This window comes from Vombatus ursinus, unplaced genomic scaffold (assembly GCF_900497805.2).
Source record: "Vombatus ursinus unplaced genomic scaffold, bare-nosed wombat genome assembly UNPS02005459.1, whole genome shotgun sequence".
In the NCBI taxonomy this organism is placed as follows: Eukaryota; Metazoa; Chordata; class Mammalia; order Diprotodontia; family Vombatidae; genus Vombatus; species Vombatus ursinus.
Genome location: NW_020945237.1, coordinates 13,413,472 through 13,433,471, shown reverse-complemented (window position 1 = coordinate 13,433,471; position 20,000 = coordinate 13,413,472). Strand labels below are relative to the sequence as shown.

The 20,000-nt window shown below is 37.9% G+C and overlaps 1 protein-coding gene across 1 annotated transcript in view; it reads left to right on the top strand.

The window, feature by feature from the left end:
- Positions 1-20,000, top strand: part of DNAJC1 (DnaJ heat shock protein family (Hsp40) member C1) — a 251,823-nt gene that overhangs the window by 145,125 nt on the left and 86,698 nt on the right. The window contains exon 8 of the mRNA XM_027847908.1: positions 5,148-5,314. Coding sequence (XP_027703709.1) covers positions 5,148-5,314 — 167 coding nt within the window. The remainder of the gene's footprint in view (positions 1-5,147; positions 5,315-20,000) is intronic.

Below are 20,000 nucleotides of genomic sequence, written 5' to 3'. Positions count from 1 at the left end.
TATTCTAGAGAAGAGGAGTGGAAGATTGTGAACATATTTTCAATGATGACCTATATGTGAACTTCATGAAACAACAATCAATAAGCACTTATTAAGTACCTGTTGTGTGCCAGGCTCAGTGCTAGGCACTGGGGATGCAAAGACAAATTGAAAATGTATACCGTCAAGAAAAAATGAGTTGTAAAAAGTTTGGTTAGAGATCCAACTAAGCAAAGTTATCCCCAAAGCATTTATGAATTAAATTGCAAGTACAATGATAGGAAAAAATGTAAAAGTTCTGTAAAGATTGTTTTAAAACCTTTTTTTCACCATCAAGTATATTAAAACAACCACATTGAATTCTAATACCATTGTCCCAGATGTGCTACATGAGGAAGTAGAAACAGTAGTGAAGAAAACAGAAATGGGAGAAAAAAATCATACAGAATAGGTTAGTCTAGAGGTAACATAGGTATTAGGAGAGCCTTCTCAATCTCCTCTGCTGGATTATCATCTCAGTCACACCTCCTAACTGTTGGTGTTCCTCCTGATGCCATCCTGGGTCCTCTTCTCTTTCCCCTCTATTCATTCTCTCCTCTTCTCTCCTTTCCTGTCCTTATCAGCTTCCATGAGTTTAACTGTCATCTTATCTAGATAACTCTGAGATCTCTATACCCAGCACTAGCCTCACCCCTGAGTTTCAGTCCCATATCATCATTGGACATTTCAAACTGGATGTCCTAGGGACACATTTAATATGTGTGTATATATATATATATGTACATGTATACATGTATATACACATATGTATACACATATACATACATATATGTGTGTCTCAGCTTTGTTATCTTGATATTTACCTTAGACTCTTCATTCTCCCACATATCCAGTTAATTGCCAGATCTTGCCACATCTACCCTCACAATCTATCACATATCTTAACTCTTTCTTCCCACTTACAGGTTACCACCTTATTTTAGACCCTTATCACCTCTCATTTGGATTATTGCAATGCCCTCCTAATTGGTCTCCTTGCCTCAAAACTTACCACTCCATTCCATCCTAAATACTGCTGTCAAAGTAATTTTTCTTAAATGCGAAACTGACCATTTACTTCCCCTATTTAACCAACTCTAGTGGCTTCCTATTGCTTCTAATATAAAATTTAGGCTGCTCAGTTTAGCTTTTAAAGACTTCCACCTTTTTTTCTAGCTTCATTACACATTATTCCTTTTGAGTAATAGTATCTTCATTTTTAATACAGTAATATAGAGTTGTCATAATTATTGACTAGCCCTCCCCAGTTATTTAACTGTTATTTTATTCCTATAAAAATTGGTTTTTAGTTGTTTTATGTCTTTCTATGTTTTACTAGCTTAATTTCCAGATATTTAATTTGCTCTGTTGTTACTTCAAATGTAATTTTACTTCCTAACTCTTCCTCCTATATTTTGTTAGTGACATTCCAAAAGGTTGGTGAATTTTAAAAATTTATTTGATCTCACTAATTTAATAATGCTTTTAATTTTACTTAATTTTCTTAAGTTCTCTTTTATCTGCAAGTAATAAGATAGTTGTACCTCCTCTTTAACTATGCTTGTTCTTTAATTTATTTTCTTTGTCTTAATGCCATAGCTAATCTTTCTAGCGTTAACTCAAATGATAGTGGAAACACTGGATATCCTTATCTTATCCCTGACCTTACTAAGATAACTTTCAGTATTTTCTCTATTGCAATAATACCATGCCTTGTGTTTTTTATTCATTTTTAAGCTTTGTCTTTAAATACTTTTGATCATATTAGTGAAAGCTCCTTTTATTCCATTGATTTTTAGTATTTTTATCTTAAATATTATTTTTTTCAAAAATTTTTCCACATTTATTGATATAATCATGAGATTTTGGGGGGATTTTTTATTATGGTGATTCTTTATATTTATTGCTATCCTACTTCTGAGCCATCCTTATATTCCTGATAGAAATCTAATCTGATCAGACTAAAGGTAATGTTTAATTCATTGCTATATCTCTTGGCTAATATTGCATTTAATAGTTTTCTATCAATATTCATTAATGTAGTTGTTTATAGATGTGTGTTTTTTATTTATCTCACCATAGTTGGGGAATTAAATCCATATTAGTCTCTGAGAAGGAATCTGGCAAGGTGCTATCATGTTATATTTTTATCAATACTTTGTATAGCATAAGAGGTTGGGTTTTTTTTTAATGTTGGATAGAATTCATCTATACATATATCTGACTCAGGATTTTTTTTCCTTTTGGGACTTCCATTAATGTCTTGCTCCATTTCTTGTTTGGAAATAAAGTCTGTATTTTCTCTTGTTTATATGAGTTTTTAATAATTTTGTAAATATCCATTTCATTTAAGTTTTATTTTTTGTTTATTTTAAATGGTTTTGTCATTTCTGAGAATGTTCTTTATTTCTGCTCCATTCATTGTGAATTTCTTATTTCATTTGGTAATTTCTTTTTCCTTTCTTTCTCTCTTTAAAAAAAATAGATGTTAGCTAACAATTTATTATATTGGTCTTTTTTTAATTTAGTTTTATTTGCCATCTCAGTATTCTTTTTTTTTTTTAAATAAAGTTAGCTCTAGAGAATAGATGAGAAAATGTTCCTTGCTCTTTTCATTAGAAGTGTGAGGGTACTATGGTTGTTGTATGTAGAGAAAGGGTCATCATCATGTTGAATGGTTTGGGTAAACTTTTATGATTCTTGGGTTTAAGGGAAAGAGAAGTTGCAGGGGGGAATAGATTCAGAAATGAATATGGTATAAAAGCAAAGGACATCAGTAAAAGAAAAACTTTTAAATGATTTTGTTATCAATTTTGGTTTTCTCTTCCATTTTCAAAATTTCTATTTTATGGCTAAGAATTTTTAACTTGTTTTTTTTTTTCTTTTTTCAAATGCAGACTCAATTCATTCATCTTCTCTTTCATTAAGTATGTTCAGAAATATCTTTTTCTTTGAGGGAATAGCTGAATTGAAAATAGCAGAAATGCAAGACAATAGTAAAAATATATTCAATCAAAAGAGACAAACAGAAACTGCATTATGTTTAAAGGCACTGTAGACAATGAAAAAATGTGAAATGTGTATGTGTATATATACACACATGTACCCACATACATGCAGTAAATTACATTGTTTCCACATATATAAAGGAAAAACCAAATGAATTACAGGACAATAATTGTTTATTTTTTCAGTATGTTTCTTTGAGACTTAACAGGGGCAGCTAGATGGTACAGTGGATAGAGCACCGGCCCTGAAGTCAGGAGGACCTGAGTTCAAATCTGACCTCAGACCAAACACTTGACACTAGCTATGTGACCCTGGGCAAGTCATTTAACCCCAATTGCCTAAAAAAAAAAAAAAAGATAGCTTTAACAGACAAACAAGAAATTAAGAATCAGAAAAGAATGTTAGAAAAACTAAGATAGACCTTTGGTGATTAAATTAATGGAAATCTAAGGAGAAAACCTATTTCTTAGCACTATTTAGCACCTTCATACAACTGTCTTAGCTTAGACTCTGTCTCTTACCCTTAGGAATATTGTATTCTAAGCTCTTCTCTTATTTGTAGTAGAAGCTGCCAGGTCTTATGTAATCCTAACTGTGGTTTCTTGGTACTTAAATTCTTTCTTTCTGGAGGCTTGCAATGTTTTTTAATTTGATGTAGAAGTATTGGGTTTTTATTTTGATATTCCTGGAAATTGTCCTTTTGGGATATCTTTTAGGAGATTATTGGTAGATTCTTATATCTTTACCTTGCCAACTGATTCTAGTAGATCTAGACAGTTTTCATCTGTAATTTCTTGAAATATAGTGTCTAGGCCTTTATTTTTAAGCATTGTTTTCAGAGAATTCAATGATTCTTAAGTTATCTTTAACCTATTTTCCAGGTCACTTCTTTTTAAAAGTAGAGATCTTTCATTTTCTTCTATTTTTTCAGTCTTTTTATTTTATTTTAATATTTCATGCTGTCTTATGGAGTCATTTATTTTCACTTCATATCTTTTTTTTAAGAGAGAAAGAGAATTCATTATTGGATAAAGCTTGCCACTTTCTGTGGTAAGCTACTTACTTTCCCTCCAATTCTTTCCTCCAGAGCCTTTATTTCATTTTTTTATCTCTTGCTTAATTTATTCCAGCCATTCATGTAGCCCTTGTGTAAAATCCATTTTTTCCTCTAAATTTTGCTTGAAGTTGTGAAGTTATTCCTTCTAGATGGGATTTTTAGATATCTCTGGTTTACCTCCTCAGCCATGTATATTCTAAGAGCAGTGGTAGGTTTTAGGACACACCGAAGCTTTGAGATTCAGGACAAACATGTAGGGCAGTTTATAACACTGCAGGATAGAGTGAAAGTGATTTTTGGAATCCCTATACCTGGACTGTCCCAGTCTCTGGGCTTTGCTATGTCTGAACTGGTCCTGTTTATTACTGTCATTGTGCTGTCATCTAATGACCGTGTAGGTTTCTCTTACGAGCTATCTGCTCTTTCTGCCTGTGCATGCAGAGCCTTGCAGGTATCTCTGTCCAGTCTTTGGTTGTGTAGGGAAGCTTCTGTCTTAATTGTCTGTGCTGGTGCTGACATTTCTGGCAGGCCTTTTCTTACTGTCAGTGCACTGACTTCTAGCAAACATTTTTGTGCAATTTTAATGCGGATGAAGCTACTTAATATACTTTTCCATTGGGTTGTAGAAACTGGGCTGCTATTCTCTGTTCAGGGAACCATATTGTCCCAAAGTCCTGCCACTAACTTTTACATTTTTTAATGAGTCCTTTAACGCACTGAGACCTTGGTTGCTCCTTATTAGAAAATGGACATTACCACCTGTCCTGTATATCTTAAAGGAATGTTGAAAGAGGATGGAAAGAAAGTGTTTTCAAAATTCAAAACACTTCACAAACTGTCTTGGTTCTATTATAATAACTATCTTATCTTTTCCCCTATGAATTTATTTATACAAAATAATGATAGATGAATAATAAAATTAATTTCTGAATATATTAAAACAATTTTCTTTGAAGTAAACTACCCCGATATGCTTCCTAGATATAACTTAAGAATAGAATGTTAGAAATAATTCTTATTCTTAGAAAATTTCAATAATATATATATTTTTTCTTTTTTGTAGAGGAAAAGAAATCTAAAGTTAAAAAAACAAAGCCAGAATTTCCCATGTATACATCTTTGGAACCCAGTGCATATAAACCTTCTTACGATCATGGAATTTCTATAGAAGAAATTGAAGAACAAATGGATGATTGGTTAGAAAATCGGAACAAAATGCAAAAAAAGAAGGTAAATGAACCCTTAAGACAATAATGTAAATTAATATGGAACTGTCAACTTGCAGGCTTAATGACAATGGAACATCTTTGAAAATCATCAGATCCAGTTAAATTGTTGAAAAGATAGCCTATTTTTGCAGGCATTTAATTTTCATCATTATCAGATAGATTATTTAGATGAGATTGATAAAAAGAAAAAAGACTAAGGAAATTTTCATGATGAGGTTTAAAGAAACATCAATAAAGTTATTTAAAGCAAAAATTAATTAAGTTGTATATATAATATATGTAAAATGCTTGCCATTTTTTTACTGAATCAGTGAGAATATTGTTATCAGTTATCAAATTTTCTCTGGCTAGAGAATGGGGGAAATGGTGATATTTTTAGTTTAAATATTTTATTATCAATTTAATAACAACTCAACAAATAACAGTGATCAAATAAAGAAAATAAGAAACAAAATCCTAAATGAAACATCAAACTTCAAACTATAGATATTAAAAATTTTTAACAAAGAAAGATTAACAATTTTGTTGGCTCATTATCCCAACATTTTTTTTATCTATATTCTTAAAAAGTTTTGTTTCTGTTGATTTTTTTTGTAGACACAGTCAGCATATTTGTTTCTACCCTGATTTCACCTTTTAAATTATGTCCTCTCCTACAAGTTGTTCCAATATTTCTTTGTATTTCTCCTATTTATTATTTTATGGGGTGACAATATTCTATTACATTAATATTCTGTAACCTCTTCAGCCTTACTTCAATAGTTGAACGTATAAATTGAGAAACAATATGGGAATCATGGCTAGAGCACTCACCTTGAAGCCAGAAGACCTAGGCTAACATTGGCCTCTTACACATTCTGGTTGTATAAGCCTGGGCAAGAAAGACCCTTCCTCTATCAGTACTCTAGGCAGCTCTCTAAAACTCCAAGTTGTGGAGAAGTTGCCAACCTGTATTGTTAAAGAGAATTTTCTCTATATCAGTAACTCACAGGTCCAGTGCCTCTTCCAGTTATTTCCTATTGTTGCAAATAAAGTGACATTAAACATTTTTGCACAAGTAGGTCTTTTCCTGCAAAATTCCTACTCTAGTGCCTTGTTGTGGCATAGAAATAAACTGGTTTTTTGAAGGCCATGCCAGCAGATTACAAGCTTTGGCTTTGTCTACCATGTTGAACAAACTTTTGGTATGGTGTTGGTGATTGACAGTGTCAGGTTTCTAGGGTCTAGCTTGCCTGTCTGTGGAATAACACATCACCAGAAGACTGTCCACTGAGGAATAGAGTCTTTGGCCATGGTCACCCAAGAAAGAGATGTAAATACAAAAAATCACTCTGTTTTGTGTGATCCCCTTACTCTGTGACAGTGTTGATTGTAGAGTGACCAAAAAGAGAGCAAGAGAGAGAAACAAAGAATGCTAAGAATAATGGTTTTCAGATTACTTACAACTATCTACATATGTTAATATAACTTCAGGTTCATGTGAGATCTTTTTCCCATAACAAATGAGTTAATACACTACTAGCAAAAATAAAATAAACCAAAGGTAGAAATCTCAAAAGAGCTAGAAGAAAGCTTCCACTGTGTTAAGTAGATTCTCTTTGGGAGATTCACAGGAAAATATGAACAAGAATCACCTAAACTGAAAAGGCCCCACTGTTATCTACATTAGTGGAGAGAGGACCCCTGTGGATAATATCACAAATTCATTAATCCATAAAAGATCTGAATTCAAATCCTACCTCAGATACTTACTTACTATGTGGCTGAACCCCTCACTCCCTCAGTTTCCTCGCCTGTAAAATGGGAATGATTATAGTAACTACTTCACAGAGTTATTGTGAATATCAAATGAGTTAATGTAAGTAATGCACTTTGCTAACCTTAAAATACTATGTAAATGCTATTCTTATTGTTATTATCAACAAGCATTACTTAAGCACCTGCTGTTGCCAAAAAAATCCCAAATGAGGTCACGAACAGTTGGTCACGACTGAAAATGACGAAAGGACAACATGTGCTGGGCTCTAGAAATTCAAAGACAAAACTGAAATTCTCCCTACCCTCCAGAAATGCTTAGTACAAATGTCAAGTACATTCGGAATTTATACAAAGTAAATACGAGGTAATTTTAGGTAGGAAACATTGGAAGCTGGAAGAATCAGTGAATGCTTCATGTAGGACGTGGCTCTTGAGCGAAGCTTTGAAGGAAACCAGAAATTTTAAGAGGAGGAGGTCCTTTTAGAAATAGGGAACAGCTTAGAGATGGGACATGCAGTGTCCTGTGAAAAGTAGCACGAAGACCAGTTTGACAGAGCAGTAGAATACGCGGAAGGACAGTCATAAGTGATGAGCCCAGAAAGGTCGGTTGAATCCATGCTTTTTGTTGTCGGTTGTTTCAGTCACGTCTGACTCTTCATGACCCCATTTGGGGTTTTCTTGGCAAAGATATTGGAGTGGTTTGCCATTTCCTTCTCCGGCTCATTTTACAAATGAGGCAAACAAGAGTTAACTTGCCCAGTGTCACACAGCTAGTAAGTGTCTGAGGCTGGATTTGAACTCAGGTCTTCCTAACTCCAGGTCTGGCGCTCTATCCACTGCACCACTTAGCTGCCCTAGGAGCCAAGCTTTGAATGACCCTAAATGCCAAACAGATAAGTTTGTACTTTTATTCCCCGAGGTTATAGGAATATTTTGGAGCTTACTGAGCAGGGATGTGACATAGTCTCCCCTGGACTTGGGCAGTTTTCTAAGAAGTGTCTTTGGGAAGGGCTCTTATCCTTAGGAAATGGTCCTAGCAGTAAGATCATTGGGTCAAAGGGAAGGAGAAAGTTCATAATTCTCATTGTACATGATCAAGTTTTTCTCCAAAAACACTGTACCAGTTCAGAGTTCCTCCAGAAAAAAAAATTTTTCAACTGAGAAGTAAACCTGTGGGTGAAATTCAAACCTGTTGTTGAATTAGTATATTTGTTTTTATTTCTTTTTGTTTCTGAGGAAACCAGTCCGCCTGTGTGGCCCAGGAGATACATGAAAATTAGAGATTTTTAAAGGTTCATTTCAAAGGTTGATGGTTTATTCAACTGGATTAATAGGCTGATGATGCAGGCACTTCTCAGAGTCTTCACTTATATCATTTTAGTCCTTTCCTTCGTAAGTAGCTGTTCATAGCTATCGAGCTTTTAGTGAGTTAAAGTCCCACATCGGGTTATGTTTAAGTCTGCCTATTCTGGTAAGGCCCAGACTGTGCAGACTCCATTAATGTGAGTAGTTCCATCAAAGCTGCCTCCAGTTCTTGGAACACTTTGTTATCACTGGAGCACCAAAGCTGGAAGTCATCCTGCTTCTTCTGTGCTTGTCTCAGGCTTGCCCTCTAGGATCTTAGAAGCTGGAAATCCTAGGCCTCGGAGTGGTAAGGAAAGCAGTGCCTTTCTGCTGCCGATCTTGAACCTTCCTAAGATTAGAAGTAGTGTAATTTTAGATTTAATAACTAGTTGGTGTGGTCCCATTCTCAGTCCCTGACCCTCTTTCCCTTCTCCCTCTGTGCTTCTTTTCTTGGTGACTTCATCAGCTCCCATGGGTTTCATTACCATCTCTGCGATGACGATTCCCGGATCTACATGTCTCTTCACTTTCCTCACATATCCATTCATGTACCAAATTTTGTCATTTCTACCACATCTCTCACAGCTTTCCCCTTCTCTCTGTTCTTCCATCTACCAGTCTAGCTCAGGTCCTCATCATCTTTCACCTGGACTATTTCATCAGCTTCCTAATTGGTCTTCTTCACTCTAGTCTACTTTCTGCCTAGCTGCCAAAGTGGTTTTCCTGAACCTCCAGTCTAACTGCGTTACTCCCCAACTCAGTAAAGTCCAATGGCTTACTATGGCCTTTAGGATGAAATATGAACCCTTCTGTGTGGCATTTAAAGCCCTTCACAGTTGGGTCAAACCTACCTTATAGGCTTATTGCGCCTTACTCCCCTCCTTACACAGTGTGGTCTGCCAAAACTGGCCCTGTTATTTACTGCTCCTCAGACTCATCCCTCCACCTCCTCCCTCCGTGTCTTTGCCCTCACTATCCCCGTGGCTGCAATTCATTCCTTCCTTACCTCCATTTGGCAAAATCCTTAGTTTTTCTTAAGGGTTAGTATAAGTACCACTTTTTGTTTCAAATGGTTTCTCTCCATCTGGTAAATTCTTTCCCTCAAAATCACCTTACCTCTATTTTGTATATACCTGTATGTGTACATGTTGACTCCCCCAGGTAAATGGTAAGCTTCTTGAGGACAGGGACTATTCACACTTGTTTTTCAACCCTCTAGCACCTACCTCTATGCCTGGCATATAGTTGGTGCTTAATAAATTCTTGTTCATTGATTAACCATGATAAGAAGTGTCAGAGAGAATCCCTAGAGAAGAGGTGATAGGAGTATGTTGCTGGAAAGGACCCCAAAAAGCCCTCTTATCCAAATCTCTGCCTTCAAGTAATTAAACATCTCAAACAGTCCTTACTCCCAGTCTCAAACCGTCTTGTTGTGTAGCATTTCATAGAGATAATAAGCATAAGGATTTTGTATATTTATACATAAAACTTTTTCAACTTGGGGATTTCTTGCTTTCTCTTTAAAGGAATTCCCTTCCAAACTCTAGGCCCCTCCCCCTTCCCTTTTGTGCCCGGGTTCTGCTCCCAATTACCCTTTTCCTTGTTTGGCCTCAAGTCTGCTTCCCTTTGGACTTCTCACGTTTACTTTAAAGAATTTTCTTGATTATGCCGTCCCTCCTAGGTGCTGACCAAACTCTCTTTTCTTCTGCCACAAAGCTCTTTGAATGTCCTATCTATAGCCATACTTTCTATCCATCTATTTCTCCCCCCTCCTCCCCTCCCTTCTTTAACTCCTTGCAGTTTGGCTTCTACCCCACAATTCTACTGAAATGGTTTCCTCCAAAGTGATTAATTAATCAGAATTGTTTTCACCGCCAGTTATGTACTCAGCGGTGTTAAGTACTTTAGGGGACATCAGTAAGTTCAATAAAGTGACTCCATATGTATCCCATAACGTGAAAATTGAGTATAGTCACAATTACCCTGTAAATCCTTTAAATTGACCATAAAGTCAATACGGTACAGTATCTTTAAACCTTTGTAGCTGGAGAGGGGATTTGGTTGTTTTTTTAAAAGGAAGCCATTTGTATCAGAGAGCAGTTGAGTGTGAGATAGGGTGCTATCAAAACAATGACCCGTAAATGTTTTTTTTTACTCCATCAAGCTAAGCTAGTGAATGAATGAATGAATGAATGAATGAAGCATTTATTAAGTACTTACCTTGTACAAAACACTGTGATAAGCACTGAGAATCAGATGGAAAGGTAGCCCTACTCTCATGGTGCTCCCATTCTAGTGGAGAGACAACACCCGTGGAAGGCTTCAGCAACAAGTCAGACAGAGAGGTCCTGTGGTCAATGGGTGTGGCAGCAAAGCAGGTAGGGGATGCATTTTCTCTAATGTCACTTTTGCTGATAAAATCATATCAGTTTCTGATGCTGAACCATTTGCCAGTGCCAGGGACTCTGGTGGCAAGAACTTGATTTTCAGGGCAGCTAGGTGGTGCAGTGGATAGAGCACCGTCCCTGGAGTCAGGAGGACCTGAGTTCAAATCCGGTCTCAGACCAGACACTTGACGCTTACTAGCTGTGTGACCATGGGCAAGTCACTTAACCCCAATTGCCTTGCCAAAAAACAAACATACACACAAACAAACAAACAACAACAAAAAGATCTTGATTTTCTGGGTCGTCAGCAGCCGTGGCTTAGAACACCTGTAGGAACATTTGCCAGGCTGTATCTCCACAGATGTTGCTTCCCAAGATGATGGGTAAGGGAACTGTTGATCAGGAGACAAGCAACCAAGGCTTCTACTCAAATGGAAAAAACAAAAACAGGTAAAGACTGGCAAGAAAAGTGATAATTAGGGGGGAAATAGTCTTTGAAAGGGCTTCACACGTAAGTGTGATTATGTTTGCGGTTGATCATACTACTGCATAACTGTTTCAACCCCTACTTTGCCATAAGGCATGAAGGGACACAAAGAAGTCAAAAGGAAGCCAGTAGGGGCCTTTTGTTTGACCAGTAATGCCAGGAAAACCAACTATGACCATCCCTTTAATTAGGTGTACCAGCAGCCTACACAAAATTATTATGATGAAGAGCATCTTCTAGAATCAGGCTTGACAGTAAGTGGTACTTAATGGTGTGAGAGCCATGGGAAGGAACCAAAGCAACTGAGGAAACAATGACCATATCTCCAATCTCCAATTCACTCAAGGATTAGTGTGTACTCATTGACTAGCCACCAATCCCCTGCCATTTTAAAATTTTTCTTCCTCCTCTCTTTCTCGTCTCTTTTCCCCTCCCCTCTTTCTCTTGAATTCGCATAAATTATGAAGTGACTCTATTATATAAGTCTTCGTTTCTTAATATTCTCCTACCCAGAGAGATAGAAGGGATAGAAGTGAAAAAATCAGAAACTAATTAAATGCTAAAATTCCCAATATTAATATATGTGGAGGAGGAGGAGGAGTTTGTGGGCTGCAATAATAAGAGGAGTATTATATTCTGCTTTATACCTATCTAGAGTATTGTGTTCTGGGTGTTACAGTTTAGGGGAAACATTGATAAAATGGCGTCCACCAGAGGAAAGCAACCATGATGGTAAAGGGACTTGAATCCAAGCCATAGGAAGATCAGTTAAAGGAACTAGAATTGTAGAGACTGGAGAGAAGGCAGGTAAACATGATAGCTGTGTCCAATTATTAGAAGGGCTGTCATGTGGAAGAGCAAACTTGCTCTATTTAGCCCTAAAGGGCATAACTTGGAACAGAGAGAAAGTTAGAAAGGGCCAAATTTAGGTTTAATCTAAGTGAAAACTTTTAACAATTAGAGCTAACCAAAGGTGAAATGGTCTGCTGTGAAAGAGGGTGGGTTTCCCCTTATTGGAAGTTGTCAGGCAAAAGCTGCATGACCCCTTGTTGGGTTTGGTAAAAGGGAGATGCTTTTTCATGTATATTTGGATTCACTGGCCAATGACTTCCCACTCAGCTCTGAAATTCTGTGATTTTGTCGGGCTCTGTTCTCAAGGAACTTTCTCTCTCGAATGTTCACTTCTAGTATCTGATAGTTGAAGGTCTATTAGATCCTTCAGATAATGAATCACCTTGATTGTCCAAGTTCTAGCTGTGTGCTTTGATAAATCCTCAAAAAGGAAAGAACCTTGATCATTTTATCTTGGCCACCTACAGAAATACCTTCACAGAATTACAATTTAATGTTACGTTCTCAGCCTTTTTAGATACATAATCATCTGTTTGAACACAGTTTTGTCTATCTTTTGTAAACCTGCAATTAAAGATACTTTCCGCTATGTTACCCAATTTCCATTTCATAACCCACCTAGTAACTTCCTGCTTGACTATAGTTCCAGGAAGATTATATCTGCAGATGAATTTTGTATATTTCCTTTTGTTAGAAAATGAAAACTGTATAACGCTATGCTTCTGTTTTTTCCTTAGCTATTAAAAATAAAAAGCCAAATTCATCACCTAGTTATAGTAGTCAGCTTATTTCAAATGTCTAGTGTCACCTTTTTAAAAATTCTTTTATTACAAACTTAACAATTTTCAACAAGAATAAACATTTTAATAGGTGGAGAAGAACAAGAAAGAGGCTTGCATATGAAACTGTAAAGATCAGTTCAAGTCAACAAGCATTTTTAAATGCTTACTATGGGTCAGGCACTATGCTAATGTCTGGGGATATAAAGAGAGGCAAAAAAAAACAGTCCCAGCTCTCAAGGAGCTCCCTGTCTAATGGGGGAGATGACTATGCAACTATGCAAACTATGTACAAACAAGATAAATTGTAAATAACAGTTTGTAAATTGTAAAAAACAAACAAGATAAACAGGTTAAATTGGGGGTAATCTCGGAGTCCTGTTACATACAGTGCCTCTTTGCTTCTTGTAGACTGTTTCCAGTCTGTTTTTATTCCCAATTGTACTATTTGGTGTTATGTTTAAATTGTGATAGACATCAGATTCTCTTGAAAGAAAACGCATATGAATTCTAAATAAGCTTCCTGTGAGACATCTCCATCTGGATCTTCTTCTTCTTCTTTTTTGGCAATTGGGGCAATTGAGGCTGGATTTGAACTCAGGTCATCCTGACTTCAGGGCCAGTATTCTATCTACTGCACCACCTAGCTGCCCCACTTTTTTTAAGGCAATTGGAGTTAAGTGACTTGCCCAGGGTCACATAGCTAGTAAGTATCAAGAGTCTGGTCTGAGACCAAATTTGAGCTCAGGTCCTCCTGGCTCCAGGGCTGGTGCTCTATTCACTGCGCCACCTAGCTGCCCCTTCATCAGCTCCCTCCCCCCAAATTGACTTAGGGTCAAGAGACCTAAGTTCTAACAACAATTCTATCACTAATTAACTAACTATGGGACCTTATACTCTCTGAGCCTCAGTTTTCTCAATTATAAATTATGGGAGATAGATGGTATGATCTCTAAATTCCCTTCCATCTTTAAAATACTATAATTTCATGATCCTATAACCTCAGTCTTAGCATGTCCAAAACTGGATTTATTCTCTTTTCCCCTAAATTAACCCTCCTCTCTCCCTAGTTTATGCCAATAGTGCTCTTTACATAGTGGTCAATAAATATTTGTTGAGTTGCATTGAATCCACCATGCTTTAAATCTCTTAAGATAAAGAACTTGGAATTATCCTTGGCTTCTTCCTCTCTTTTATCACATTTTCCTTCCTTTGAAATCTTCCTTAAATTCACCCTTTCTTCCTCATTCCCACTGCTATAACTTTAGTCCCCATTTTCATCACCTTATACCTGAATTATTGTGGCAACAACAATTCCTGACTCTGATCTTCACAAATTCTAGTTGATCTTGGATACAAACATTACACCAGTCCTAAAACACAACCATCTTTCTATCCCTGCCTTACTCAAGAGCCTACAATGAGAATTTTTTATCTATAATATCAAATTCAAAGCCCTATGCCTAGTTTTTAATGTGTTCCAGCACCTAGTCCAACCTTGCCTGTCCACCCTTATTGTCTACTACTCTTTAACATGCACCTACTACTCTGGTCAGATTGTCTTTCTTTTGCAGCATGTTGATTCCCACCTGCATTCCTTTAACACCAAATATTTATTTTGCTTAGTATGCTTCCTCTTTTTCCTCTAATTATCCAAATCCTACCCATTTGTTATGACGCAGCTCTAGTCCTACCTCATCTACAATACCTTCTTTATTATTCCAGACCACCCTGATCTCTCCTTCTTTTGAACAGCTGTTACAATGACACTTATTGTCTAATTGTTTCACTTGTATTAGTGGTGTCTCCCTAGATAGCCTGAATGGCCTTTGATGGCAGTGACCACATCTTATGTTGTATGGCATCTTCTACAGACCGAGCCGGTAGTGTTGAGTAATTGGCCCATAATTGGCATATAGTAAATACTTACCGATTAATACTTGAGAGATTAAAAAAAAAACCAGTACAAAATAATTGCCCATATTGTCTCTAGACATAGAAATCTCAAAGCCTTCTTCAGTTTTCAGTTCTCTTTTTGGTTCCAATGATCATTCTTATAACTCTCTGAGCCCTCTATTGCTGAAATCTAGTCTCTTCTCTCATTTCCAGTCTTCTATGGAAAAGAAGAATGACTATTCTGTATCTATGGTAAGCACCTATGTACTTAAAGACAATTAAGTCACCTTTTACCCTTATATTCTGTAGGCTAAATAATGCCACCATCCTTTTAATCATTTTTGCTGCCCTTCTGTGGTCCCTCTCAAGTATCTTCGTGCTTTTTTATAATAGAGAAACCAGATCCAAATACAACAATCCAATAAGGAACTGATTAGTGCCAAGCGAAATAAAGAATTATTGCCTGGCTCTTAGAGGTCACGTGTTCATCCATATATTTCAGTATCTCATACACACTTTTGATAACAGTCCCTTGGTCCTGATTAATGTTCAGTTTGTGATCCATACATTGGAGTCTTGAGTCTTGTCTGCCATCCTTGTACCTTACCAGTGTTTCCATCCTATATATGTAATAATAACTATAATAATAATAAAGCTCAATTGCTAAGCATTTTTAAAAAGTAGATAACTATAGTTCAGTACAGGTATTAGAAATGTTTGCCCAAAAAGCAGATAGTTTAGTAATAATAATAACAGTTGCTATCGTTTACGTAGCACTATAAGATTTGCAAAGCTCTTTATAAATACCATGTCATTTTAGCCTCACAGCAACTCTGGGAGGTAATTGCTATGATTACCCCTTTTTATAGAGGAAGAAACTCAAGCAGACAGCAGTTAAGTGACTTGCCCAGGGGGATGCTGCTCATGAGTGACTGAGGCAAGAATTGGACTCAGGTCTCCCTGACAGCACATCTAGTGTTCTTCAACTGCGTCAGCTAGATGCTTCTAGGCCCTCCCTGGACCCACTGATGCTTGGCATTATTAAATTTCATCTTATTTTTGAGTGAGCATTTATTTAGTATAATGGTTTTTTAATTTTGTCTATATCTTCCAAATTTGTGTTACCTGAAAGCCAAGATGTATATTATCAGAGCTATTAATATAAATAATGCTAGTTTAAGGACTGACCTCTGTGAGATGGTGATATTCCACATCTGTATAGTGATTTGCTGTTCAGAAAGTGATCTTTTTTTTCCTAATAACCCTGTGTGTGAGGTAAAGTAGCACAAGCATTTTTATCCCATTTTACAGTTAAGAAAACTGAGGCTCACAGTGGTTTTTGTGACTTGCACAAGGTGACACAGTTGGAAAATATTAGACCTGGGGTATAAATGCAGGTCTCTGTCCTAAAACCAACATTCTTTCCGTTATCATGTCATTGATATCAGTTCATGGTTAACTACTGTGGAATGTGACCTATTTGTAGTATGGTGTTGATTCTGTCTTCCTGGCTTCTTGTTCATTAAGTCTGGGGTGCTATGGGACAGCAATCAAGGACTCATTATGTTTGAGGTAATGTGCTGGATGTGGGAGAAAGATAAGAAATGACAGTCTTAGCCTTCATTGAGCTTTTAGTCTATTAGGAACCAAAAGCTTTAGTTAAATCCAGATGGTATCTGTTGCTTCCTGTGGACTGGCACAGTTGAAGTGGTCTGGCATCATTTGCTCTCTGCCATGTCATGATTGCCGCCTACCGTTCTGTCCTGTGTTTGGTCATCTATTCTGGGATATTCCCAGATATTAAAGTTAAGTTGACCAGGCTATAAATTCCTTATTGCTCCATTCCCTGTTACATAGATGTATGTGTATACATATACATATACATATATACATCCCATATCAACATGATTGATAGACTTCTTTAATATGGAGCATTCAAAGACATCAGTATGTATCACTCTTTTAGTCCCCCAGGTTTAAGAACCTCTGCCAGAGTAGATACTTAGAGGACCAAGCACAAGCTGCCAGTCACACCAGAGCCGGTCACCGGCCTGCTCTTCCATCTTGGTTCTGATTGCTGTGGTCACACTGGAGTGTACCCATCTGCACCTCAGCCCTCATTCACAATCACATGCTTCCCGTGTCTCTTTGTCTTCCTCACTTTATTTGTTCTTTTCCCATTCAGCTACTACAGAGAGCTTAAAAAAAACAACAACACAATTTCTGTGGCTCTCCAATGCTGTAATCATACTGAACATTCCCAGTGCCCAACACACAAATGCTCATGCACAATCAATCCCAGTGTGTCCCCTGGGGTTGCAAACTTAACAGCCTTAGCATCCTGATACTTTTGAAGTGGGAGAGGGGTATCTCACCCAGGCTAGAAGTACAGTGGCCACTCGTAGGCCTGATCACATTTCATCACATGTCCCACAGGAGTGGGTTTGTACCTCCTTAGACAACTCGATGGTGCCTTCTCTCAGAGGCTTATCCCATTGGTGCCAGACTTCATGCAGACGCCAGTTTAGCTTTAGCCCCACTGTGGATAAGAAATCCCAAGCTCAGTCAATCCATCAGCTTTATCTTCCTCAAGTAATAGTGATTACAGGCATGTGCCCCCTGCCTAACCACCCTGACATTCTTGTATGTGGACCAGTGGGGTTCCAAGTTGCCAGTGCTCTTACGCATGCCGGCTATTAGGGATATACTCTGGTTCCCTCATCCACAGTCTGTCTCACACACGGACCCACTGGGTCTCCACGCCCTCCATACTCCATTACACAAACCAACCCACAAGAACGTACTCTGCTTTTCTCAGATACACTCAAGCTCTCTGCTACATCCCAGTACTAATTCTCTTGTCCACAGTCCATACAATACTCATCTGTACCACTGTACACACCCCGGGGCTGTTTCTGTCTCCCACCACATCAAATGCAAGGCTTGGAGACTCAACCTAACGCCTCTTAGTGTCACAAATCATGGCTCGTTTTATCCTCTTTTTGCTACGTGCCTACTTTGCCTTTTATCCCCAGACTTAAACGTGTATAGTATTCCTCTCCATTTTGTCCATATCTTGCCAGTGCCTCCAGTCACAAGTTTGGACCCATTTGTGACTGGGCCAGGCTCTACTCCTTGCCACGCTTTTGATAGGGTGGTTGCTTCTGCTTGGTTTCACCTGGTCTCCTCTACTTACCACCCAAAGGAGTATGTTCACACTAAAAATGCTGGTAGGTTTTAGGCTCCCCTGGATCTTTGAGGTTCAGAGCGCTGGATCTTCCCAGACCTCTCTAGGATCTCAGAACATAGTGTTCGACACTTGAAGACCAAGGACCTAGGCTTCCTAGTCTAAACACTACTGTGCCTGCGCTGATGACTGCAGTACCTGATGGCTTCAGGGCTCACCCCTGTGAGTTTGCAGCTAGTCTAGGGCTTTTTTTTTTTTGCAAGGCAGTGGGGTTAAGTGACTTGCCCAGGGTCACACAGCTAGAGAGTGTTGTGTGTCTGAGGCCGGATTTGAACTCAGGTCCTCCTGACTCCAGGGCTGGTGCTCTATCCACTGCACCACCTAGCGGCCCCACAGCCTCGGGCTTTTGAGAGGAGCCCTCCCCTCTTGCTGTCAAGGACAGCCCTCTAGATGACACACTTCACTGATTCCTCTCTGGTCCAGGTGGATCGCTGCCTACCTGGTGCTGCTTTTCTCCAGCTTCCTGCCCTATTCCTGAAGGGCTTCTGGCTGACTTGTGCAGTTCTTTGGTGGGATGAGTCACTTCCTGTAGTTTCTCTTTGGATTTCTTAATTGCTTTTCAGCCTGGTACAGTTTTTAGGGTTTTGCTACAATAGGTGTGGGATGTCTGGGCTCCTGCATCCATGTTCCTCTACTTCTAGGATGCACTTCTCACCTGGCTCTCCTCCTACCTGTGTGATCACTCGTTTTGGTTTCTTTGGCTTGTTCATCGTTGAACTCATACCCTCTAGATACTGGGGTTCCCTAAGTCTCTGTTCAGGCTTCTCATCTCTTCTTTCTTCACTGTGCTGGATGATTTCATTAGCTTCTTTGGGATCAGTTACCATGTCTTTTGAGATAACTTCCAAATACCTTTCTTGAACTCCAATTCGTTATCACCAGCTGCTCACAGTTTGCATACACTTAAATGACCCGTTGGCATCTCAAATTCAACATGTCCAGTTGGAAAGTGTAATCTTGCCCCCTAAATGTACTCCACCATAAAACTGCCCTATTTCTCTCTATGATACTACCATCCTGCTGGTCACTCAGGTTCAAAACTCTGAGTTGTCTTCTATTCTTGCTTCTCCAACCAGTTGCCAGGTCTTGTTCATTCCACTTCCATGACATCCATCCTTTTTGCTCCACTCACACAGCCACCCCTCCTAATTCAGGCCTTCATCACTCTAACTAGGAATGTTGTAATGATCTCTTAATTAATTGGTCTTCATGCCACTGGCTCTTCCCTTTTTAATCTATTCTCCACTTAGTTGCTAAAATAATTTCCCCAAAGCACAGGTCATTATATTTCACTTCCCTGAACAAAAACATTCAGTGATCTCTATTGTATTTAGGATAAATTATAAACTCCTTAGATTGGTGTTTTAGGCTCTCCCCAATCTAACTCCAACCTGCCTTTACAACCTTGTTTCACATTATTTCCCATCATGTATGTATGCTATATTCCAGTGAAACTGTACTCCTAGCTGGTCCCCAAACCCAATATTCCATCATCTACTGCTGTGCTCTGGAGAAACCATCCCACATTTCTCCAATGCACTTCCTGCTAGACTATGCCTCCCGTAGCCCTTATATACCTTCAAGGCTTACCTGAGGTACTACCTCTTGCTTGAGACCTTACTGAACTTCTCTGATTGTTTATGCTCTCTACTTTCTCAGTTGTGTCACATTTATTTTTTTACATCTTGTATTCCTCCAGAATAGTGTAAATTCCTTGAGAACGGGGACTGTTTTCTCTTTATCTTTGTATCTTTAGTGCCTAGACTGTAAATAGACAAAAAATGTTTGTTGAGTTGATTTGTTTCCTTCTTTACATAACAAAAAAATGTTTTTGTGTAGTCTTGTTATTTCATTATTCTTATCCTTCATTCTGGCCTGATTTTTATTTTTTCATGGCTTTTTATTTTGCCTTTCAGTTTTCTGAACAAGTTAGTCTT